Genomic DNA, 26,881 nt, shown 5'->3' on the forward strand with positions numbered 1-26,881 from the left:
CAGGATCAGCTACAACACGCAGATCTAACACAGGTCCCAAGTCTTCTCCAGAAGGAACTTGTTGCTTCTAAGGTTTTTACACCATCTACTATGAGATAAGCATGCACCTACAGAGTTTTAGTCAAACGGAAAATTAATCTAATAGAAAAGGATTAAATTAACATTAAAACAAAGTAATTTAAACATGGCTGTTCTCTAGAACACAACAGGAACAAGAAGGAAAAGTGACTCACCCATTCTGACACATGGAGCCTTCTCATTTACCTTTAACAATTATTTAGTGTTTCAGATAGAGATAATGATATCAAGACGACACGCAGAGGAATAATTCACGCCACTGGAGGAGCATATGTCAAAAGGTGTACAACTGTATGTACACGATGTTGTCTCCAACCTTAATAGCAGAAATATGAAAGGCAGAAGGAAATGGCTGTTAGGTTTCCTACATACTTTTTCTTTGAGCCTTTGTGACTTTTCTCCGTTTTCTCAGTTGATCTTTCCCTTGAGTGACTTGAATCTCTCGAGTCCACCGATTCTCTGGATTTATCGCGTTTAAGATCTCTTTCCTTATGTTTTTTACGGCGTTCAATATCAAGGCGCAGGTCAACAGGGTCGTCCTTATATTTCCCTTCAGCCTACAAATGCAGGGAAGAGGGGAGAGTTTAATACCAAGGTTTACAGCGCCCTAGTTCAGCACCATTACTTTGCTATTGACTGCACAGACTTCTGGAGAACAGGAGTTTATCTGAATACTAATCAATAATCCATTTTAAGATGTAAAATAATGCGCTATTAAAATAAGTTTTTATTTGTCAGACTTCAGTTTTCCTACTACTTTTTAACTTGTATTCTCCTCTTTTAAACAGCATTAGAATAGCCTGGTAATAGGGGAGGGAGAAACACAGAAGCTGACACTTAGTGGACACCACAGCCAGTGAGAGATGAGAACAACTTGGAAATCCAATCCAACTGATTACGTATCAGAACTACAGCATGTCAAAAATGTCTAACAGCCCGTGGACGTTTGTCACTGAACAGCAGCATGCTCGCTATCCTGCTGACAGACATCATCTAGCAGGGCGGAAGGAATTTTAATCACCAGGTCTGGAAACAGTAGTTAAGCAGAAGCAAAAGCTGTTTGCTGCTTGGAGATACCTAAGACAGTGATTACTGATCAAAGTGGTAAGAGACAGAGGCCACTGAAATGCAGCAACCAAGTGCATCTGGGAGAACGCCAACATCCCACTAATATGTAGCCTTCAATACGTCTGTCAAGAAGATTTACTCTGTGGCAGACGTCACCTGTAGCACTCCTTCCCCTCGACTGGAAGGCACCATGTGAAAGATGCCGAGAAGTCACCACAGACGGAAGTACGCGTTTCTCCACGTAACCCTAGCAAGTCTGCTAATGCAAGCCAGCCCTGGTGTTTCACAAAGCAAAAACCAACCAGCTGTACGAAAAAAACCACTCAACAACTAGCTTTTTTTTTTTTTTTTTAAACATTGTTAATTAAAAAAAAAATCTGGTAGTGCTTGCTTTGAGTTTGAGAATTTAAATTGCTGCTTAAATAATGGATTAAGATAGTTTCTTTGGAAAACGAGAAGTTGTGTTACCTGTGTATACTTTAAAACCAGTGGTACCTGGATGAGATTCTGCTGACTGCACACACAGGAGCAGCAAATTGACAGTGGCTGTGGTTCTGACAAACATTTAACCGAGCAGCAGTACGTCTGCGGGAAGCCTGTACACGATGTTGCTAGCGACAACATACAGCCTCCATGGCCGTGCTACTTTATTTACACAATACTATCCTGGGAACTGTATGACTTGATATGCAACATACATCATATTAATCGTCTTGAATTAAATACAAAAGGATTAGTAATTCTCTAGCTATTAAATTTTTTACTTACATGAGTTTCTAAACACTTTTTTGTTTAAATAAATATGTCAAATAACGCAGGAGTGAGAGCAGGCGTTTTGTTTTGGTATTTTGCTCTTCTACTTTCCCCAGGCAAAGAGCTTTAATTTCTACTCTGAGAATAAAACTGCTCCCAACACGATGGATGACAGATAAGTGACAAAATCAGCAGCAGCTCCCTTATGTGGTACAGCAAACACCTATTTGGGTTTGGGAGGGCACGTCTGTTTCACGGAAGGCTGGCGAGCTGTTTGGAAACCACGTTTATAACACACTCTGCCAAGCTGATGCTCAGAGTTCAGGCCCATCAAATCCATCTCACCATCGTCCATGTCAAGCCACAAGTGTGTTTGGAAAAAATCGAAAACAAATATGAAACAAGTAAGGTTTCAGCAGGACTGTTTAAAATCTCTTCAACGTTCAACGTAAATATGTATGAAGGTGAATAAACAAAGGTTAAAATCCCAAACATTTTTACCTTAAGCCATTTTTATGATTGTTTACAGTGAGTGCAATGGCTTAACATTCATCTACTCAGAAAAGCTAATACACTAAATTCCAAATGGTCTGGATCTACTAAAACAAGTGCGGAATGTTAAAGTAACAGCAATCAACAGAAACGGTACAGTAAGTTGTTAGAACAAAATTTATAATCTGCTTAATAGTGTATTTGGTTTAGATAAGTATTTAGTTTTACTTTCCTCTTTTTGACATGCATGTCTTTTTGAAAACATGGTTGGAAATATTGCATGTATACAATTGATTTAATAATACTTACAAGCAGAAAAATATCACAAAAAGTCTCTTCTCTCATCATGGGCACTTGTTCCAAAAATCCTTTCTTTTTTCTCAAGCTCACCTCAATTGACTTTGGGGTCATTTACCATAGTCTAACCACTTCACAAAGGTTGTTGATACATTTTTAATAAAAATTAACCCTTTGTAGTTCATTTTTAGAATTATGCCCATCCTTAAAAGAAAAACACAAACTTAAGTAGAGAGTAATTTAAACAAAAACATCACTGTTAAGTTCATGCCCAATGCACTCATTTTGTTGAATTAAACTAATCAGAGTAACAGTTCACCTTGAAGCCAGGATCTCTGGAACTTTTCGTTTCCTCTTGAGAGAATCCATGTTTTCTAAAAGTACTGGGAGAAATATCTATCCTCCTAAAAGTAAAGAAAGTACAGAGATATAATCTTGCTCGTAAGAAGAATCGGAAGTTTTCAGACTAAATGTCATTTAAAGCGGACCGATATTTCCACAGGTACTTAAAACTCCCCAGATTTTTCCACTTTTTTGCTGACGCTAGGTAAATACTTAAATTATCCCAGAATTATTCCAGAGTTTAAGAGAAGGAAATCTGAAATACCCCTGAAATGTCAGACAGTGTCTAATGGCACCAACCTGTGGATTTCAGGGCTCTTTTTGTTTTTAGCTGCATCTTGTTCCATTCCTTTCTTTAGATATTTGGTAAAGCGTTCATTCAGCGTCATTCCTGAAGACCCAAAGTGATGCTCTGTTGGGGGGTTGAGTAAACAATGCCCAAGTATTAACATCATTTTTTGTAAAAAGACAAAGCACATCAGTCACAGAGCTTGGTCAAATTCACGTGCAGGACACGAGAAGCACACTGGTGATGAGCACTAACTAATGCTGCTGACAAATTTCAGTTTCAATCTTGACATTAACTATTTATTCACTAGAATACAAAAATTCTAAGTCACAGTCTCCCTGACTATGGCTCAGGTAAAAACAAGAATGCCTCTTCTGCCTTTCCAGAAGAAAAGTCATTTACGTAAATAAAGAATACTCGTGATTGGGCTGCTATTCTCATCTATGGCATATCTGCTGGAAAACAACTCTTTCAGCATTAACTAGAGTGCATGAAACCCACTTATTTGGGCAAAGGAGGAGTGAACCTTCATCTGAGGATACGTGGACTTCCAACCTACCTCTTACATGATGGACTATAGTCACTATATGTTGAGCAAACAGTTCAGAAGGACTTCGCTGAGACTGAGCAGACTGAATATGATGGAAAATCGAACGAAATTCTTGCTCTTTTTTGTTGCTGTGCACAAGGTCACGACACAGCTTGCGTTCCTGAGCCAATATGCCACTTGGACTACAAAAAGAACAGTCCACATGAAATAGAAGAACAGGGTAAAGGGAAGGAGTTTAAGGTGATTAATGTTTCAGAAGTTGGAAGGTGACTGCGCTTTTTTATGTAGTATTATGAAGGCACCCAAGAACATTCAATAGCATGAGCAGGACACTTATTTAAGCATCTCTAAAATACACGGATCTAGGTTACTGTAATAATTCAGATCACTTGTTATTCTGTATTTGGAGGGCTGTGCGGGCGTTAAACCCTGACATCCTATGAAACACAAGCCCGTTCTTACACCACTAGCTGGCTGTGATCTTTTGCTACTGTTCCGAAATTCTAGATTAACCTCTAATATCCCACAGAGCATATTAACGCTTACTGGCTACTGCTGTACAAATTTATTTTCTGGGATAACTTTTTACTGTCTTAAGATTTCTTGAAGCAATGCTGAAGTGGCTTTCAGAGCTTCCTAGAGTTTCAGTAACGCAATGTTGAGAACAAGAGTAGTTAAACACACTCCAGAGAATCAAATATCATTTAAACAGCACTGTAACTTTACCGTACCACTAAGCTTCCAGCAGCAAGAAGCCACTGAGTACCTCTTTCCAGAGCCTGGTGTAGTGTGGAACCTGATGCACAAGCACTTATATTCTGAACTAATCTTACATCTAGTTGTAGAAAAGATTAGGAAAAGTCATTTCACTTTCATGCTATACTTTCACCATCTGCAAACCAGTAACCCCTCTAACCTCCCACCCAAAAAAAGGGTCACACAAGTATTATAATACCAGAAAAAACAATATTCTCCATCTCCAAAAAATGCAAATTGTGATGTGATATTATTTAGCCTTCCTCACACTTGGCAAGCATATGAGGATCTCGGGAAGAGAAACAGGAAAAAGATCACTATTTAGACTACTCAAAAAATAGCAAATACTTACCGTGCAAGATCTTCATCAAAGGAATCCATTCGAATATTGACCTGGGCCTCCCGCGTAATGGAAAAGGAGGATTTGCCAGGAGCTAGCCCCTCTACTTTGGTGCCTGGTTTCTCCTTTACCTCAGAAGCCTTCCTTGGTGGGGGGGAAGAACTTTTTTCCTGGCTTGATTTGTAAGTGGTCACTCTGAAATTCTTTTCAGGAACAAACCCCCTGTGACCTGGTTCAGCTCTCTTGGATGCTGGTCTCTCTTCTTTTTTTGCTCTTTCAGAATAGCTTTCCTCCTCCATTTCATCAGGTTTCCTTTGCTTCTCTTTTCCAGGTGGCAAGAACACCACACCTTCCCATTTTCCTGACCTATCCTCTTCTTGACTTTTACTTGAAGTTGCTACGACTTTAGGCATAAATTTGGGCTCATCATCAAATTCCGAATCTTTTCGGCCCTTTGCCTTGTCTTTCTTTTCCTGCTCGTCTGTTTCCTCTTTGCCATAATGACCTTCCTTGTGGAACTCCGGGACCTTTAGCTTGTCAAAGTCATCCCGGAACTTGTAGCGCTTGGGCGACTGGCTGCCACGGTATCCCTTCTCGGAGTCGGCTTTGGATGCATAGGATTCAGATTTTGCTTTTCCATCTGTTGATCCCAACTCAGAGAAATTCCCTTTCTCTTTAGTTTTTTCTTTTTCAACATTTGTTACTTTCTGTTCTTTGTCTTTCCCATTCTCAGTCTTCTGCTCTTCCAGATACCTGTTCGTAAAAGAGACATTACAGTAGTTTTCTTATTAAAAAATCAAAGAGGTTAATACTTCAGTTGAAAGCAGTTAAATTTTAGAGAACACAAGCTATGCATATACAGAAAGCTGTCTCTAGGCCCTAAAATAGTTAAAATGTAAAGCGGATCACTCAGCCTGGATTTAGACTTTTAGTTCTCAATAAATTCAGCAAATGTAGAAGAAAATGGATATGCAGAACTGATGAAATGAGGCTTAAGAACAAATAAAAAACAGCTTACCCACAGATTCATTTTAAGGAAAATAGTAACATCTTACCCAATTGGTTTATTTACTTACAAACCTGGTTCAGGAGAACAACACATCAAAACTTTCAAACTGGGCTGTTCTGCTTTAAACAACACACTGGAAATAAAAGCCTCAAAAGCTACTTCAAATTTTGGATGCAAGTTTCATAGGTAAGCTAAATATTTCATGACAGACTGTAAATACAAATAAAAGCAAAAAGGTTAACAGAGGAGAATATTTATTTTGCCTGGAGAAGACAAAACACTTCTAGTGAGAACAACAATTTAGGTAGTTTAAAGCATCAGAACTATGTTTTAAAGCATTCATTAAGCAAAACCCTAGCTCTGAGGAAATAGCAGTAAAGGCCAAGGACATTAGTTCAGTGCTCTGGAAAGCCCAAACAAGAGTTACAGCTTTTTTTTTTTTTCCCCCTTTTTAAATTTCAGACATCCTTGATACAAGATCAGTTCAAAAACACAATAAAGAAAAGATTTAATAGCACTTGTGAATGCTACCATATCTTTTAAAACCACGTGTCAACTTCAGGCACGAATCTGCAGTGGACTAACCAAGCAAACAGAAACATGGTAAGTTGATGCCTTCTGTATGGAAGGATGTCTTAATTTTAGGGATGATCTTGATGCTTTAGTTTCTCATACTACCCACATACACAGGCACCGCAACTACACCTGCCTTAGGCTGCCTGCAGCAGGACATGCAGTAAGATTATAAATTGCCAAAATTTAATTAAATATCTAATGCAATTCAAGAAGGCAATACTAAAAAAATGTCTTTAACTGAAAAGTAAATAACTTAGAAACAGGAAAGCTTCCAGTGTGCACTGTTAGGTTGCTAAAAAATCCCATGGGCACATCTTCACCTCAAGCGTTCACGAGCTATGAACATTTTTGCAGGGAACCTACACAATCTTTAGCACTAACCAAGTCAGAAAACTAACTCCAACTTCCTACAACACAGGGCTAGGTCTGTATTTTGTTCTTTAATTTAGACAGTACCAGGCCCAAACAGCTGGCAGCCTGCACACACCCTGAGAGCCCTTACAGTGCTCATGGAGAGCGCCTACACGTGCAAGCTGCCTTGTCAAAAAATACTGCAGTGCAACAAAACGTATCACTTGCCTTTTTGAGAAGGCTCCTCCTCCGGGAGCTGTGGTTTCCTCCTTCTGAGAGGTACTGTAAATCGAACTGATTGGTGTTGGACTTTTGCACACAGGGCTCTTCCTTGTTGGGCTCAAACCTGCCGAGCCATGGTCAAATGGACTCTGATGAGAGCCTGCCTGAAAGGAGGTGCTGCTGCTTTGTAAAGCAGAGCTCATCTGTGATGGGTTGGACAGTGGAGGGCTCGACTTTTGCAACGGACTTGGCCGAGGAGAACGACGCCTCACCACAACCGACTGGAGAGGGCTTTTTAACGCAGGACTGCGTTCCCTTGGGCTAAGTTCAGACACAGAAGCTCTTGACGTTGAACTTGTACCATAGGTGGTCATATCTTGCCATGGTTTTGATCCCTCAGATGCCTTGACGTCTTGAGCCACTGCTCCTGAAAATGGCTGCTCCTTAGACTCATCACCTTGATTATCTCCTGCAGCCTGAGATGCCCGGGCATCCTTGGAAGATGACTTTTTCTCCTTTCCAGATTTACGCTTAGAAGACTCAACTCGGCTGTGATTTGAGGAAGATCGGGAAGAGGAAGACCTCCTTGACCGATCAGAAGATGACTTATCAGAATTTCTAGAATGACTTCTAGACCTTGGTGAAGGAGATCTTCTCTTGGGTGAACGAGAGCGTGACCTCCCTCTACGAGGGCTATACGCTTGGCGATAATTTTGCCAGTTTGACCTGTAATTCCCATATCCTCCTCGGTTATACTGGCCCCATGGATAAAACCCTCGATTTCGGCCACGAAAATAATACGGTCTCCTGTATCCTCTATTATGACCTCTGAAATCACGGTTCTGATAGACTCTCGGATGGTTCCTTTCTCTGTTATGAGATGGAGAATATGATCTTGAACGGGACCTAGAACTGATAAAAGAAAAAAATGACACAAATATTTTGAAGTTTATTTTTCTGTCACAACATTTTATTCAAAGCCTTATAAAAAAGAATTTGAAAAATTCATTTCTAAGCTTTTAGAAGTAATTTCTTTGGTCTACGCTCATCCAATTGAGGTATTACACTTTGCCCTCAATAAATTGCAGTGGAAATAACTTGTATCTGTGATACTGCCAAACAAATATTTGACTTCAGGATCACTGTGGAGACCATGATCAGTACACGTTGCTCTTCATTTTTCTAGGATGAACATGGCTGCTATCCAGCTTCAGAAAAAGTGACATATCTCAAGCTTCCAGCCCTTTACAACTCAAGGTCAAGGTTATACCTCATCTTAGATCTCCTCCACAAAGAAATATTTCTTTATGCACGTCACGCTACCATTATTGGAACAGATCCAAAATCTTCCCGTTGTGTCCCGCGGTTATCTCATGCGCTTTTGAAATTCTGATCATCAAGATGAAACCCCACTTCTTTGCCAGGTGAGTTACACAAATTGCTACACCTCGACATGAGAAGAGCAGTACCGGAGCAAACGGCACGCTGCTTTACAGTTTTAAATTTCAAACAGTGCACCCCTTGCCACAATTCAGAAGCTGGAGCTCCAAACAAGCGGGACAGCAGAAGGATGCGCTCGCTCTCCAGCCTGACGCCGCGAGATGGCACTGTTCAGTGTCCCTCTGCTCGCCTCCACACCACGCAAGAACATTCATAAAGGACAGAACTGAATCCAAGACAAGTACAAAGCCTGTAAGAATACAGATTTCAGGGGCAAAACATTAAGGGCTAATTGTTCCAATAGTCTCTTCCACTAAATTTATGGGGCTGCAGTTGGGTAACCATTTAAAAGCCCTGCTGTAGCTCAGGATTAAATGCCAGCTTTACAGTAAGTATTTCACAGCTGTTTGAAAAGCACAAACTTCTGCTGAACGTCATAGATTTTAGCAATTTCGCACTAGTAAAACAGAGAAAGCATCCAAACTAGTAACTTTAAATAGAAAAGAGATTTTTCCAAATGGAATTTTAGTAAATAATATTCATTGAAACCATTCCCACAGTCCCTTCTTACATTAAGAGAGAGCCAATCAGCTCTAAAACTCTCACCGGTCGTACGTCCATACACATGCACTGCTTTTACAGACTGGCAATACACAACTCACTCCTGCCCCTTCTCCGCTCACACCCCAAACCCCCGTAACATGAGGGAATACAACGCTGCCGCTAGAATTCCTACAAGATCAGCATACACCCAGGCAGAGATGAACTTTAGTTCTGTTTTTAGTTTTTTCCACCTATCAAATACATTACAGTTTAGCAGGGAACAATTTATTCATACTATAGTCATTGCTAGCAAACAGTTTAATGATAATTTTAACATATGCTTCATGTTTTACTTCAAACAACCAAAAACTCTGCAACTTATCTGAGACACTTCCTAATTCGAACAGCAACGGCGAGAAGGAAAAGCACAGAGGCAGACGGCAAGAAACAATTATAACGAGCGCTAGTCAAAAGCGCTAAGAACACATATGCTCCCATTTTCAGATAACTGCTACATTTGTGATCAATTACCAGCAAGGGACCTGTTGTACACCGCTTCCAAAGTCTGTTCTATCATTTTAGAGAGGCTTGCAGCAGGAAAATTTCACTCCAAAAGTTGCAGAGATTATTTACAAGAAATATTTTTAGAAAAATACAGTAAACGTTACGCAAAAGAAACACTGCAAGTAATAATTCTCCCAGCTCTGCCAGCCCCTGTAGCTAGCCAGCTAATACACGCTGCTCCAGTTCTAAAGCACCTACCATTTTATAATAGGTAAAAATGAAAAATAAAGTCATAAAGAAAGCAATAAATATTAGGCAGGCTCCAACGAGGCAATACAACTTAGAACAAACAGTAAAGCTACCAAATGAAGAGTAAAACAATTTTTGTGGTGTATGCTGAAGTACACAATAATGGACTTTTATGCCAAGATACCACGAGACCTACCTCAGAGCATATCCTAACGCCATGCAAGATGACTTGCCTGTACTAACCCCCTCCATTTTGGTTCTTTTTTTTAAAAAAGAAGTTATTTACAAAGCAAAAGTAGATTCAGCAGCAGCACAGAGGAAATGATCATGTTTGCACAGGGTGCCTTTGTTTTCAACTGTGAAAGTTCCTTCATAGCTAGGCAGATGTTCCCAAATGACCACGTATCTTCCAGCATTCCAGCTTCCTTCTGCAAAGAACTCTGACTCAAGTCTCCACCTCTAATTTAGTTTTGTCATGTCCTTCTCTCTCCAACTGTACAATTATTAGAGCCTCTGCATTTTAAAAATCTCTTTAATTGTTAACAGTTGCATGTGTGTGCAGCCTAATGATTTTCGGAATAAGTGTTATTAATTTAAGATTAGTGAAAAAGCAGCTGAACATCACTATACCCAGTCCAACAGGAATGTCTTTGCCAGATATAAAATGCTTAGCCAAAAGAAAAGGAAAAAACAGATAATCCCGATATCCAGGGAAGAGATGAGCCTTTAACTGGCCTGACCAGAAGCAATTCAGGGAGGTACGAACAACTTATGAATATTAATGATTTCTCAAAATTAACTGCAGTGACATTAACTTTATCTACTTTATCCATCCAGAATTATCATTTCTGTTAACTGACTCCTGTATACTGAGGGGAGGGGCAGGGAAACAACGACAAAAATTGCCCCTACCTTTCATAGCAATATCTTAAACTGACATTAAAACTCATTTGAATTCATTTTTAGAAAGAGGAAGAAAGCATACAATGTCCGCAAAGGCCCCTTTAAGTCTGGGATCAATTAAATTAAACGCTTAAATAAAGCCAAAGATGCTTAACAAAACAAAGGAGCACGTTTTGCTACGGACCTTCCCAACTCTTCTTCCCCACTCCGACTGTGGAATACACACTTAAACTCTCTCACAGCAGTAAAGCAAGCGTCTGCTCAAAAGCATTTCAAATCTCAAAATAATCTCAGGTCAGGATAAAACCCTATGATTTCTGCACTTTGTCCTGCTTTGGCAATTTCAAACACCATCATTAACCATGAGTACTTTTAATATAGGAAAATGGACCTCAGAGATTGTGCATACTTAGCATTAGGAAAAGCACAATAGGCTATCCCGTTACATACAGCAGCAAAACATGGGAAAAAAAACCCACATGCACTTTGACACGGGATTCTATTAATACCTTTGAGGAAAACCAAAGTATATAGGTCTTCTCTAAGGGCCCAGTCTAACACAGCTGTAGCAACTCCACTGTGGACCGTATCCCTGCCAAAATGACCCATACTAACAAAAACACTTTCTGATTTAACTGTACATTAGAGTATCTGTTAGTACTCGTATTAGGGGAAAAAGACTTGCACAGAAAAGGGAAATTATTGTTCACCAAAACCATGCTACAGAGACCAGATTAAGGGCTCAAAAGAAGCATCTTGACAATGCTGAGAAACAGCCACAATTCAAAACAGTACAGGTTGGCAGGAAACAACCTAAGACACAGGACACTATCTGTCCTAGAATCTAATCAAAGTCTTTCCCTGGAAAAGAATTAAGTGACAAACCACCTGAACAGGACAGAGAGGAAAAGCACAGTTACACCCTTTGGCTTCAGAGCTGCATGCACTTACCTAAGTCTGCGTTTTCTTGACCGTGAGACAGAACGAGAACGGGAGCGAGACTTGGAGAAGGAGCGTGAACGCGATCTTGATCCAGACCTCGAACGAGAAGAACGGGATCCAGATTTTGATTTGTTAGTTTTAGACATCTTTGCAAGCACCTGTCAGTTGTACCTGAAGGAAACAGGGAAATAAAAGTATTTGAAAAATGAAGTCATGCAGCAGATTTGAGAGAACAGGCAACATCTGGCAACCTGACAAACTACAGAGTGACATGAAGCTTGATAAGACTGGAAATATGAATGTTTGAAGTGGCTGTCTAATAACAGATGAATGGTGTTGGGCTCAGAATAGAAGGTTTATTTCAGTCTAAGGAGGAAATCTGCAAAAAGAATAAAAGGCTTTCAACCCAGAGTAATTACAAATCTGAGTGCGACAGTTGAAGGCAGCAAGTTAATGCAAAATCCAGGAACAGGCAGGGGCCATGCTGCTAGCTTAAACAAGAATACCTTTAAAAGAGACAAACCATTTCATTTCAGTCACATTAACTATCAATACAGCCAGCTGTCACTGGTTTCAAGAACAATGAAGAAATAAAGGCTTACCATCAAAAAAACAAACCAAAACAAAACCCCCACCCCTCAAAGTCTTTAAATTTTCAGCAGGAATCATGAATAAAAATGACAATCCAAGATACATGAATGTGACCCTATTTGCACAGATCTGCCTCGCTATGAACGCTCAGGGTAAATCCTGGACATACGTGTCCTGTGCGGTTTGTGCAGTTGCTATGATCAGTTACAAGCACGTATCATCCAGTGAGGAGTTCTGTTGCAGCCAAAATAATTCAGACGTCCTTCCAAATATTCACAGAGACAGAAGAGATTATGCTGTAGCATTAAATGACTTGAAATAGCTATAATTATGAATTACCTGGGCTATTTTCAGGCAAGCATCCAGGTAAAGGTTAAAGAGTCCCTTAAAAGGTGTTTCAGGGAATATAGTTTGACCACATAATTGTTTCAGTTACACCCTACCTGATCTGTTCTCTTGTAAACATCAACTTTGTATCAACGAGCAAGATTTTCTGAAGAATTTTCATCACCTCTTACCTCCAGGGAAAGAAAAATACTCAGGACTATGAACTTAAGAGGGGCAAATGTCATATTATTTACACTAGAAGGTTGGTGCAAACTGTGATAAAATTCGAGTTGCTGTATTTCTTTCAGCTGGTCAGATTTTCCTGTCAGTATCCAAAAAAGTCAAATGCATAACACACAGTTTTGCAGCTTCCGACAGGGACGTCCACAAACTTTCCCCTTCATGCTACCAACAACCTCCTTTTGTGACCTCCCTTCCAGAAAGGGCTGTGGAAGCAAACCCAGCATACCAGAGACGGGGCGGGAGAGCTCGAGTGCCTTTGCTGTCCAGCCGTTACAGTGCTTCTCAACTTTAGTAATAGCTGACCTATTTAACCACTGTATCCAGCCATAAACAAAATTCCTTACAATTTAAAATCTGATCATGCTGCAAAATATCTTCCAGCTTTTGAGTCCCTGTTGGTTCCACTATAGTTCTTCAGCTTAAATGGAAAATGCTTTGCCCCTGACTTGGCGAGGAGGAAGGGGACTCCGCTCTCTTGCTCCTCAGACTAGATTGCCAGTCTCTTTTATTTCCATTCCTAGAAACCAGAGGTTTCAGTAGTGGGCTGGAAAAGGGACTAAGGGCTCGTTTGAGTTAAGTGTTTGGATTGTCGAGTATTCCACATTAGCAGTTGGTATCGAGATTTGAACTCTGCAATTCCAGAGGTAGCTGACGAAGCTGAGAAGAAAACCTGCTCCCTTTAAACAATACATAAATTTCATTCACAACATCAGAAGCAATTTATTTAGCATTAAACAGAATTCTTTAGGAATTTCTACAAGAAATTACATTTTGTCCCCTCAAATTTAATAAAATATTGCATATCTCTCACATTACTTACGGAAGCTCAAAATACACAAGAGCCACAAAGGATCATATAGTAAAAATCTAATCAATGTTTTTAACATATAGAGCAGTCCACAAATGCCTGCGGCTTTGAGACCCCTTAACAATCTGCTCGATGTAAGTAAGCAGAAGTCCTTGGCCTCTGCTGCCCTAGGAAAAAATAAAATAAACACTGGGCAAGTACACGAGGTCATGGAGTCTCCGAGAAAACTGAGCATCAATAGTTGTTGTGATGGTCCAGAGATTACATACTGTAAGTTACTTTAATTATTTTTTTTAATGGCTAAAAGCATCTCAAATCATGAAACGAGCAAAGCATTTTGACAACAAACTGCCAAAACCTGAGCATCTGCGAAACAAATGCTCTGCAATGTTCATTGTCCACATTCTAGAAGAGGGAAAAAACTAAGACTGCTCTGGGAATTAGGAAAGGGATTGTAAAGACAAAATTTGCATTAACTGAGTATTGCATAAGAGTTATCAACAAAGTTTTCAGCAAAAGTGACTAACAAATGACAGCCAGAAACGAAAAAGGAACTATATTAGTACAACTTTATCCTTTTTTTCACCTACTGATTAAAAATAGAGACATTTAGGTATATAAACACAACCAATCAAGTACTGCTGCTGCTGTATCCATTTTAAGCAAATTCCAGTGGACTGACTTGCAACGTCTTCACTTTCAGTCGCTCTCCAAAGCCAAATTACATATATGGTTACCAAATACTCCAACTACTGCCAGGGCGCTTTCAGGAACAGCACAACGCCCGTCACAGAAGCAACTGCTGGGAAAGTGGGTCGTCGTTCATCATGAGAGCTGGTACTTTCCAGAAATGGGAAGCTGGCTTTTATTTTAAAAATCATGTTACATGTTCCCATTCTTCCCTTTCACTATACTAAAGATGCTGTAGCAATTCAACTGAAGTATTTTAATGTATTCCACGGGGCGGGGGGGGAAGGTGGTATTAACGTTTCCTGTTTTATTGGGAAAAAATAAATCGCACCAGGGATGAAAATCAAAGAGCACTACCACTGAAGAAGCAAACTTCATTCTCATGCATGGTCATTTTTCAGGGAAAGAATGTCATAAATATTTCCTTTTAATTGACTAAACACATCTGTTGAAACAGCAACATTTCCTAGTCTGTTGGCGAAAACAATCAAAAGATTAGCACAATAAACCAAAACATGGAAGAGAAGCAGAAGAAACAAATGGTAACAGGAACTACTAGAAGATATAGGAAGATGATCTAAATTGCCTCTCAGAATCAGAGCTGCTCCCAACTGAATCCTGAGGGACTTTGATACAATAAAACCAGAAAAAAAGCTACGTTCTTGTAAGATTGCAAATATATCCCATAAACTGTAATTTCAGCATAGCTCTCTACTAAATGACAACCCTGTAGGGCAATAACAAACTACACTTCAACATATTATCATCTGTAAGTTATCTTATTTACAGTGAACTCCGTACTGCTTGAAATATTTTAATAGACTAATATAAGTAAAACAGCTTTCACCACAGCTCTTTTCTGTACTGAAAAAGTACATTTTCTCTTTTCTGTACTGAAAAAGTACAGGGTTAGAGCTGACTGACTGAGCAGAGCAAGTGTGGCAGCAACTCTCAGTAAGTCCTGAGAAGGCCCCAAAATAGATCTTAAAAGTATCACTTGCTTTGAGCTGTTTAAGAGCCTTTGTATTTTACTTTGATCCACAGCACTTACTAGACAAACATTAGTTTGGTATGTGTGATATGTGCCAAAAGCTTTCGTCTTAGAAAGTTTTTTATCTTCATAAATATTTTTAAAGTTGATTCATTCCTAACATGTGAGGTAACTCCTATTAGAATAGAAACTGAGTTGCTATGCTCTATCAGCCCTCAAAAGGTTAAACAAACTAAATATTGGAGTCATTTCAGCTCCCGTGTTAACACTGCAGTTGTAAACTTATTGCGATATACATTTAGTTGTTCTAAGAATTAATAACTGATTCAGATAAAACGTGTTCAGCTGGTAAGCAAAATAAACTGTTCTGAAAGAATCTATTCTTATGAAACACCCTAAAGCCTACTCCAATTTTAAAGAGACACCTGTAAATGAAGCAAAGGCAAACTGTGAACGCAGCAGGGGCTGCTCACTTACCTTGCCATTTGGATTTTTCCACTGAACATGATGCTGTGCCCCTAAAGCACACGCATGCATACAGTCTCACAGAGCTCACAGGGGGCTGCTGCTTTTCAAAGTGGAAAGTAAAACGTGCCTGGTCCTGAGTGGGGACTGCAGTAGAAGCATTTACACAGTGATATGGAGACTTGTTGTTAGCAATCTGCTCTGCCAGAGGTCACGTTTCCTTCCTGCTCACAGCTACAGAATTGCCTTCCCGTGACACTGGCTCCACCTCTACCTTGAAAGGGACACGGCTGATCCCTGCTGCCTCATCCAGGTCTCATCTCCCAGCAGAGACGAGCGTGACTGCACACATCTGTAGGGAATGCGCTCCTGGAAACATTGCCAGGAATTTTCAAAATTATTTTTCAGTTTGTCTTTTCTGAAGACCTAATTGTAAGCTGTCCAGCAGATCTTCCCAAGTAGTACAGACCTACATCCAAAAATGTCAGCACCAGTCCTGAATGTGCCGAGTTTAAAAGTTCTGGTAAGATATTACCCTATTGGAAAACAGACACTTCACTTTATGGCTTATCTGCCATAAAACTACACTGTACGACATACCTCATAATTCAACATACATCAAGTCTGAAGAAACAATTTGTACTTTAAATTAGTTTCCTAAATTCACTCACACCACACATCCAAAATTATGTTTTCTGCAAGCCAGATTTGAAATCACTGAAGTTGGTCAGCGAAGAAAACGGTCAATCTAACACCTAGCTGTTTAGTCTGCTGAAAGGACATGGCCAATGCAAATTATTAAGCATTCTAATTTTTTTTTAGATTCTTATTCTAAGAAACGTGTACACTTCTGCAGAAACATGAAAATCTGCAGATTCCCATGTGCTGTGAGTATCACCAACTCAAAGGCGTAAAGTTCAGTTTTGTCTGAAAATGAGCAACAGCCAAAGCTTCACTGAACAGTAAGACTCAAACTGGCAAACATCTCTGACTGGAGTAAATGGTTTTGAATCCTTCTTCCATAGTTTATGGAAAGTAAAGGCAGAGGGTTTGCTTGAGCTGTGAAAGCCTTTGACAGCAATCAGTAACTCAAGCGAGTTCTATTTCTCACAGGAGAACATTGCCACGGTACTTCTAGCCCCTTCTTGGCATCAAAGATTTCCCACCTTAACCCCAAAGGCATACAACTGGAACTCTTCAAACCTGTTTCTTGTGAAGGAAAGCAGGCAACACAGGCCGATCAGTTCTGCATGTGGTTTTAGTAATATTTAATCAAGCTACTTCATTCTGGAAGTTCTCGAGCTTCTTTATGATAACTTTTTTTTTTTGCCACCTACGAACAGTGCCATTCAGAAAGGGAAGACACTTACAAAGAAGGCTAATGCAATAGAAAATGAGTTCTGGCCAAGAGCTACAAGACTTTTGTCTTTAAGAAAAACTGTTGCGAATCTTTAACATCTACAAAGAAAAAGCAATAAAAGCCTAGTTTGTAAGGATCTTATCCAAATAGGGCCCATACTGTGAATTGTAGGCAACTCAAGTCATCTACCAACTGAAAACAAAGGCCAGAGTCAAGCCTCTTTGATGTTTAACAGGAACCTTTGTGGATGGTATTCTGCAGAGATCCACTTCTACTTCTTTAAGAACCAGAACAAAAACTAACACGGATGTCTCCGAGGTTATTTCTGTTGATGTGCAGTTTGACTAATTACCACCTTAGCAACAAGGTCCATGTAGAAAGTTCCCATCCTCTGCCAATACAACGAATTGTTCATCTACATTCTAAACTTAAATCTCTGTCATGACAGAAGTTACAAACGATCTGTTTTACAAGAATATTTTTAATCCAGACTAATTTTGTGACCCCATTCACATGAGCCCTACTGACAAATAAGGAGGGTTATGAGATGGAGAACCAACAGCCTGGAAGCCTCTCACTCTCAAAATAAGCATTTCCTAAAATTTGGCAGCTATTTCAAGAAGCAAAGTTTGCCTTCTCCCCTTCTAAATCCTCACAGCAATCCATCGTACTGCTCGAAGAGGTGAAAACAATGGAAGAACAAATGCTCCTACTAAGCCACCACAATGGACTTTGCCCAAAAGACAAACTTTTGTCATGAAACAGTGTCAGGAAAGTTAATGTTTTGCCTGTTTTAAGTCTCCTGGCAGAACTCAAAAGAACAGCCCAACTCTGCTCCACAGCAATGAAAAAAGTCACTGTCGAGAGTTTCTTACTGCTGTACACTTCCACTAGCTACCACAGCTTCAGAATTTAATTATTCAGAATAGTTAAGGAGAACTTTTATGGCCCCTGACTGAAATCACTGCAACACTTCAGCAAAAGAACAAATTTAGGGGGGTGGGGGAAAGGGATATGGGGGGCTTAATAATTTAGATTAGTATTTGTTTAATAATCTGGCCAATTAAGGTATATGGAGGGAAGCACTCCTCTTCTCCCAAAAGCCACCAGGGTAGAAATCAAAAAAAGCACTCAACATAGCATTGGGGGAAAAAAAAAAAAAAAGTAGGTACTTGTTCTTCCAGGACATCCAAGATTATTTCACAAAATTGTTGTATTTTACCCTTATATTTACCAGCTATTTGGGAAGACAAGCCAAAACCTTCCAAGACATAAGGCTGAGTTGTTTCTTCAAAACCTGTTTAAGTAATACATGACACACAGTCGTTTTCGCACAGCAACATTAACAATGAAACAAGAATTCAACTGATACAGTTTAACTTGCAGCATGCCCAGGATAAAAGGGATACCAGAAGGTATATTCCAAATCCCAAGACAGGCAGTTTTACCACTTTTGAAGATTTTATTTTCTGTTGTGTGCCTACCTGCTTGAGCAGGTTCACACCTTGCACCCTTCAACAGTCAGGTTTCACCGTCTCAGCTTTGTCAATTATGAAATTAGGAAGCAAACCTGAAATGAGAAGAAAACGCATTGAAGCATCTTTGTATGTACATTGTTGTACTTACTGCCGCCAACGATCAACAGGAGCCTAGCTTCCTCAAGCTATTATCCAGTGCTGTACGCAAAATGTTCATCGTATCTTAAGTATTTCAACAGAGCGCATACATTGCAAAAGTTCATCGGCCGCTTCACCATGAATTCTTTCATGTACTTTTAGGAAGAAGGTAGCTTCTAGAATGGTTATTCAAGCTTTCCAAATTTTCAAGTCTCCTTATTGCTTCCTCCCTCCACCTCCCCTGCCCCCATCCCATCTCCTGTTATGTACATACTAATCACTTTCATTACATCTGTACAGCTGTATTGCAGTAATTTCTCTCAGCTCATTTGTCTGGTCTTACTGGATTCAGGACTAAGTATTTTCCCATATTGTTAAAGAGAATCCACAAGCCCAGAGAAGCAATTGTTTTCCTGACAAAGTCATCCATCAGCATATCGCCGTCTTCAAAAGGTGCCACCAGTCCACTGTGAGCTGTTTCGACAGGTCTACAATTACATTTCAGTATCCTTCCATGCACTGCGAGAGGGGTGTAAGTTTTAAAAAAGAAAACAACAGTAAACACAACCTCATAAATGACTCCATGTTATTAAACCCCTAATCTGGCAGCAGGAATGTCATTTAGTCTGTGTTCAACCATAAAACAAACTTGTTTAAAGCTATTCATTTCTTCTGTTTACTTCATGGAAAAAAGGTTTCAAGGCTACTGGAAGATTATACTTTCTCTGAAATGGCAATTAAGTCCTATTCTCACCCAAGAGGGAAGGTTGTATCGCAAGGCTTAGTGTTTTCTAAATCATGCTTACCAATCTTTGAAAAAAGCCAAATAAAGAACACCACACCAGACTTTTTTTTTTTTACTGTTGTCATGTCCGTCCATCTAAAAATCTGTGAAGGTGAGAAATCTTGCCTTCTACCTTACAAAGACCTTTGACATTCAGCCTTTCACAGTGGCTACCAGAAAAAAAATAAAAACCACCATAACCATTTTTTTCTTGCTTTGTGATAAAACACTTGGGGTTGGTTTGTTTTTTCGCCTATTCCCCAAATATCAACATTACCACAAACTTTTGGTACAATCCACTGCACACAGGTGTCATCTAGATAAAAAGCTGGCTGAATTCTCTTTTGTAGAATACTGTTTCCATATTTAGAGCACTACTACAAAAAAAATGAACCAAGACAACACACAACAAGCAAGAACAGCTAACCTTTCTTCCAGATATGGAAAGGAAAGCAGGAAACGTGCTCAATGCTCTCTGCTGAAGCAGAAACCACAGTCCAGGAGTTTCTTATTCCAGAACACTGTAAAGAACATTTCTATATGCCAAGACATGGGTCAAATAAAGAACACTTCTAGTTTTCACAATGCCTTTTTCCAGGAATTTGTTTCCTGTTTCCAACTGGCCTGTATTACTTTATGAGTGTCTCTTTCCATCCTCCACTCCTTTTTTTGAAGTCTTTCAAGCAGTACTCATCATTATTTCAGACCTTTCACAGATGTTAAAACAGACCAGAACCACCACGGCCCTGTTGAGAAAAGCCATCTAACAAAATGTTACCGCTGAAATCGCTCCATCTCAAGCACGTCATCGAGGATTGCTACACCACGTAGCACCACAAGTTGCCAGCTTAGAGAGAAAAACACAGCAGGTATGTCCCTACCGAAAGCAACAGTTTGTCTTCCTATCTATAACACACTGAGCATAAACACTAAGAACATTTGGAAACAAGTGAAATGGCTTGTGTACATACCTTAGAAATGTACACAGCACTGCAAAACTTGTTACAGTAGTTTCAGTTTATTGCACAGTGTTTACAAAACGTTAACTTGTAAATAGTAAATATTTTGTAAAAACATTTGTAGAAAGCTCTATATAATTGTAGTAGGAAAACAAAAATTTACTTGTTCCTTTCTGGCCAGCATTAAATGAAACTGTTACAGTTTATTTTGCTCTAAGACCCAAAGCAAACAAGATAGCACCTCATTAGAGAAAACATTCCTGCCTGGGCATCTTGTCATCCATTTAGTGTTCGCTAGCACAAACATTCCATTTGGGAGAAACAGCTACTTTATTTGCTCACAACAGCCTTCATTAACAGGGAACAAAAAAAATTAATTCTCCTTCAGCTAGCTCTACAATTCATAATCCTGAGCTCCAAAACCCAAACGAGATTAGTTAATTCTAAAAAAAAAAAATAATACTCCTACAAAACATCTTACAAAGTGTACTCTGTATAATAAAGCAACAGCAATCACTACAAAAATACACTTATAAAAAAGTCACAGAACTGTATAGTAAAAAACCAGTTTCATTTCCCACAAAACAAGGTTTTTAACATTTGGATAAGATACCTGAAAGACTTACATCAGTTTAAACTGTGGCAGCCTTTGTCCTAGCCAAGAAACTGCCTCTCTACAACTTAAAACCCCAGTAGATAAAAATTGGTTATTGCTGATTGACCCTATATCCCAATTCGTACTCTACAAAGATATCAAAGACATTGGAAAATGCCAACATGAACAGAAATGTCAACACTGTGTTCTTTTTGAAAGCATTGAAAATAAGAAATGAACTTTTCATAAACTTATTAACAATAGTAATCACCTAAATCCAGGCCTAACAGAGGCAGAAAATTTGATCAAGCAATTAAAAATCCAGTCTTATACGTGATCTTGTAATTCACAGCCCTGTAAAAATCATCACTTCTGGGCATTTTAATTCACCTGCCTCCCAGAGAAGCAGAGGAGGCAAGAGGCATCTGTAGTATGTCAGAAGACTTGGGTAAGAATACCGCTGTTCGGAACTGGCAAGTATTAGTTAAGATACAATGACAAAATAAAATAGGAAATAAAAAGCTTCAAATAAAACAACAGTAACAACTTTCAGCATCTTTTAAAATTAATTTCAGTATGACCTTGTTTCAATTTAACTATCTATCTACAGAATAAGAGTTGCACTATGTCCAATACCAAATTGCTACTTGAACACCGACTAACACCAGTATGAACACATTGGTTAAATATGCCAAACATGAGCTACAGGACTAATGTAAAAACACACGTAGAACTGTAATAAATTTGGTCCTTAGTACCTTCTCTTGCACCCAGGCTCAATACACTTAGTAAAAGCAGCCTGATACCAGTGTCAAATCCAAGCAATCTTTGTTTACTAGGCATGTACCTGGCAAAGAATAGGAGATTTTTTTTTTTTTTTTCTGTAGCAAGTACCCCAAAAGGATATTTTTCATACCGAGCATTAATTCCCTGGAAAGATCTGCAGTCCAAGCAGCGCTCTGCACTTGCAGCTGTTGAGGCTGCTGCGGGGATCGCAGCGCGCTGGCAGCTCATGCAGAGGGACGCAGCCAGAGAACACCCTGAAACCCACCTCCCGTCAACCCAGCCATGGTTAGCACCCAGTCACAGGGTACCTGCTCTTCCCTTGCAGCTCGCAGATCTATGTTTTCTCAAAGAGCAAATCAAAACAATGACCACAGCAGTTTGACTATCATGAATTCCTACATTAGATTAAAAGCTGAAAATAATATTCCTAAATCAGTTAAGTTTGACAACCATCAATAGACAGAACTAAAGCTCCTGTTCCAAAAGAGCAGTCCAGAAGCACGACAGATTAACCTTGCTATGCATGACAGCTATGCAAAATCTATTTCCCAGCAAGCTTTGTACTGCAGCTGCAGGAGATTTTGCTGTGAGCTTGAAGTGGAAAAAAGTTGCAGCTATCTACATGTCAGAGCACCCTGGAACTGCCAGCAGTAACGTACAGAGTACGGAAAGCACGCACTGGCGTTGCTATTCAGAAATCAAAGTCTAATCATCTCACTTTCTACTCGATTCTTCCTTTTCAAGCTAAGGTTTGGTCTTGCACTAAAAATTAAGTATGATCTTGGTAACAACAGAACACTTAAGGGGAAGAAAAGAAGAGCCACCTGCATAGCGCCCACTGCCAGCCTGGTCGACTGCAAATTAAAATGCTATTTCTAATCATCCAGTTCAAATTTCATTAGCGTAACAAAAAGCAGAACAACTCCTCTTTCTAGATCAAGTATCCAGTGTATGTTTTCTGGAGATTAATGACATAGTTAAACTAAAGCCTACTATTACACCTACCAATCTCCTCAGCAAAAATTTTCCTGGACAACACTGCTAAAACCAAAACCAACAACAAAAAAAAAAAAAAACACCAAACCAAAACTGTGTTCTACTTTAATACATGCCAAACACACTTTGGGGGAAAAAAATGTTCAGATTATTCTGCCATGGCAAGAGAAGCACTAGCTCGTCAACAGCAGTTCCAATTTCTCTCTAGTCTATATACTTTCAAAATGAAGATTTTCCTTGAAGCATGTTTGGTTTTTCACACAATTAAACTAATCCCTAAAGAACTTTAATATTAGAGTTCCAGCCCTGGTTTCAGATAATCAGAAGCGGGTTCTATAGAATGGCTGGAAGACTATTTACAGGTTCTTCCAAAAAGGACTGATTCTGCAGATCGCAGTAATGAACAATCCCTTTCCAAATAATTTGCCCAGCTATAAACACCAACTGGTAACTTTAATTCTGTCACTAGTTACTGGGCTAAGAACTATTTTATATATCTTTGAGCTTAAAAAGTCTTATGTCATTATTCAGACAGTTTAGTGACAGGGAGCTCAAAGAAAACAAATCCAAGAAAAAGCTGATTAGAAATCTGGATGGTTTTGTTACACAAGTCAGGCAGCTGGATTTTCTGTTAAACACAGAAGAAAAACATCCATAATTAAAAAAAAAAAAGGGAAAACCTATTTCATCAGCTTTTTGCTTCCAAACCTACACAACCTGGGAACAGACAAGCAGAAAAATCAGATCTTTCTCAAAACTAATGGCTTCCTCACAGTGTAGCCCTACTATTTTGAGCAGTTTTGGGATGTGAACCGAACCCTTGTCAAAACTGTTGGGGGTCTGTGAATCCTCGTGCCTGTAGTTTCAGAACCCCCACGAGAAGCAAGAAATGGACTGATTTACTTTACATAAGAAAACTATTCACAAATTAGTTAACCAAAAGAATTCAAACTTGTGCATAATTGAAGTTATTGTGCTACTCCCCATGCAGCAATGGAAGAATAAACTGTGACCTCCAGTGAAGTTTTCAACCCTCTCAGGTCACTGCAGTCTGGAAACCAGCAGGCTGCACACCAGTATGTCCTTCATTAGAGTGACCACAATGCACTCAGAAAAATGTGGAAGTTATGCTTCCAAAGAAACAGCAAGTAATGTAAAAAACAATTGAAACTGGGGCTCTTCGGAATATCTTCTGAAATACACAGTACAGTTACAGCCAAAAGTGAATCTGTCCTAAAGGATTACTACTCTTCACACATTTAACCTATGAAAGTAGAAGCTCCAGCAACTTTCATTTATAAGCTGCAAAAAGCAAAACCATTCACATACTTATTCTCAAGCCAACACTTGATTTGTCTCTACCTTAACTTGAATCCCATTACCTCAGGGGAAAACAAGGAAAAGGATTTCCATGATTTGGTGTAACATTAAAAGTTCTTTTAAAAAAAAAAAAATCATGGAGTTATTGCAAGCACAAGCCATCAGAACAGGCTATCCCTACACTCTGGTAGGCTACAAAACAGAGGTAAATGCTTGCCCACAGAAATCTTGTGTGTATGGAATAAGCTTATTCAAACAGATAGTTTTCAGTGCTGTGTTTACATACCTTGTATAAGTCTCCCATCAATTACGTTTCCAAATACTGCTTTATTAGAAGTGATTGAACTCTCACCTAAGTAAAAGAGGGAAAATCAAATTTAAACCAATCAAAATACTGGCAAATCCTCACATTTTACAAGCATAGGAAAGGATTCTCATTTTAGCCATTCATCCCAGCACCGTTTCCCAGTAAAAAAAGGCTGCCAAAATTACTTAATCTAATCAGATAGTGCATACACAGATCCTTAACTCAAGAAACCGATCTCATCCACAGCCTTATAGGAGCAATTAACTGTAATAATTTACACAGGATACACAGGGCCTGAAATAATCAGGTACACAACCCTCACAAGATATCATGTGTACACCCCTCTGTTAACTCACAAGTTAACATCATTAATACTGAGCCTAATTCCCTTGAGAACAGAATTTCAGCTTAACACCCCCCCAAGCCATCACCTTTTGTGCTCCCAGAGCAGAGAAACCTATGGGGCTACTTGCCAAACTTTCTTTTCTTCCTTTCGCTCAACCAAAGGTAAAAGTGAAACGCGGGCAGCAGTGGGGAGGACATACGCTGGCTAGCTGTGCAAGCTACAGAACCCCTCGCATTACAGCAGGGGCTTTTTTGGGTTTTGTACAGCTACCTTACACTGTAAATCACAGCGGGCTAAAAATGGCCAGATGACGAATTTGGAAATGAGCAGTCCATTCGCTCTTGTATCAAAGGAGTAGCAGCTCTGAGCAGGGCTTTGCAAAGAGGCCTCAAAGAGGCCTTTCTTGTACAACAGGGGGGAAAACGTACAAAGTATTTTCGTGTGTGATAAGAAAAAAGGGCACTGACAGAAAACTCTTCCTTGGGTAGGAAACGATGCCACCCCCTTCCAAGGACCCAGCGCTCCAGCGTTCCCGCAGCGAGGCTGGGTGTCATCTCTGTGTGCCATTATTTTTTTTTTTTTTATGGACGCGACAGCTTCCGGTTACCATGGAGTGAAACAGCGCAAACACAATTCTCAGCTGGCATGAAATGTAATCCCATGATTTTACTATTCATAGCTCTGACACGATAAAGCTAAATTAAGCAGGAACTCTTAACTTTCTCAAACCTAATAGCAGCGACTACCTCCATCATTTAGCCTCTGCTAATGCTCTGTTTCACTGTGAAGAGGGGAAGGATATTTTCCTTTATGGTACGAGAGACTCCAGACCTACAAACAAAATGGCACCTACTTGTTCCCATGCACCCCTTCGGCGAGACTCCAGCGGGAACAGAGGAGAGAAGATGAGCTCTTGTGCTAAATCTAACACCTTCTCCTCATCTTGAGGCCCATTAAAGAAACTCACAAAGCAGTTTAAGCCACGCTCGCAGGCTTGCCCAGCAGCGAGTGTTTGCTGAACAGCAGCCTACCAGTACAGGAACAGGGGTCAGTTCAAAGCACAAATAAGAGATACGCTAAGCACAAGGTAAGCCAGCACGACCCCAATGCCTACCATCAGCTGTTTATACGGCCTTGCAGGATTACCTTGCACAAGCTCCCCAGGGAGCCAGAACAGCTTTTGCAATTACCAACGCTATTCCTCTCTCTCTCGATACACATGGCCTAAACTATATGGCTAAATATACAGCAGGAATCCTGCCACAGAGAGGAACTCTCTGTACCATCATAATTCAGAGGAAACCATACGACCCAAACCCCACGTTATTGTACTGGCACATGCAGACAGTAAACACAGTTCAGTATATTGTAAACTTTTCCAGATATGGAAAAAAGTTCAAGGGCTATGTAGCTGCTTAAACAATTAACAAGTTCCGACAGAGCAAACCGTCATTTTGCAAAGACAAAGCCAAGTGAGCTTAAAAAAAAAAAAAAAAAATCAAGTTTCTGGCAAAACGGCACTATACTTTGAGGGAGCTAGTGATACAACTACAAAAGGAACACCACAGTTCTACAATGAAAAGCATCCTCAGGCCCCAGTCCAGCTCAGTACCTCCTAGGCCTCTCAAAGCAACATTTATTTTACAGTAGAGGAAGTGGGAACAGGTAAAAAAAAAAAAAACATCTGCTGACTTGCATGGATTGTCACCTATTTTATATCCTGGTGTAACATTTTTGTTTTCTCGTAATAACAACCATGTTAGAAGGTGTTCACCAGCTTTTCTCCAGCATGCCAAGCTCAAACACCTCACCCGTGAAGCCACAGGGCACAGGCCTGGCTTGACCAAAATGACTATTTTCTTAAATAGTTTACAAAGCTTCCTGGCTTAAATGAGCTGGAGAAACCAGCAGACAGCTAAATCATATTATCATAACCCTAACGGCAGAACACCTATTTAATTTACAATACACACGACAAAACTTTAGTCGAAAC

The 26,881-nt window shown here is 39.7% G+C and overlaps 1 protein-coding gene across 6 annotated transcripts in view; it reads right to left on the minus strand.

Annotated features, from left to right (window-relative positions):
• Positions 1 to 26,881, minus strand: part of THRAP3 (thyroid hormone receptor associated protein 3) — a 33,744-nt gene that overhangs the window by 3,846 nt on the left and 3,017 nt on the right. For 2 of the 6 annotated variants that reach the window (XM_082329372.1, XM_082329367.1), the window contains exons 2-10: positions 24,522 to 24,587; positions 18,664 to 18,749; positions 11,714 to 11,875; positions 7,130 to 8,035; positions 4,978 to 5,718; positions 3,879 to 4,051; positions 3,331 to 3,442; positions 3,008 to 3,092; positions 451 to 635 (exon numbers count right to left, since the gene is read on the minus strand). In XM_082329372.1, the coding sequence (XP_082185498.1) occupies positions 451 to 635; positions 3,008 to 3,092; positions 3,331 to 3,442; positions 3,879 to 4,051; positions 4,978 to 5,718; positions 7,130 to 8,035; positions 11,714 to 11,850 (2,339 nt within the window). In that variant the 5' untranslated portion in view covers positions 11,851 to 11,875; positions 18,664 to 18,749; positions 24,522 to 24,587. Of the gene's footprint in view, positions 1 to 450; positions 636 to 3,007; positions 3,093 to 3,330; positions 3,443 to 3,878; positions 4,052 to 4,977; positions 5,719 to 7,129; positions 8,036 to 11,713; positions 11,876 to 15,831; positions 16,189 to 18,663; positions 18,750 to 20,006; positions 20,027 to 24,521; positions 24,588 to 26,881 lie in introns of those variants that run through there. The other 4 variants (XM_082329368.1, XM_082329370.1, XM_082329369.1 and 1 more) reach the window with 4 other exon arrangements.

The sequence above is a fragment of the Platalea leucorodia genome (assembly GCF_965183815.1).
Source record: "Platalea leucorodia genome assembly, chromosome: 18".
NCBI lineage: Eukaryota > Metazoa > Chordata > Aves > Pelecaniformes > Threskiornithidae > Platalea > Platalea leucorodia.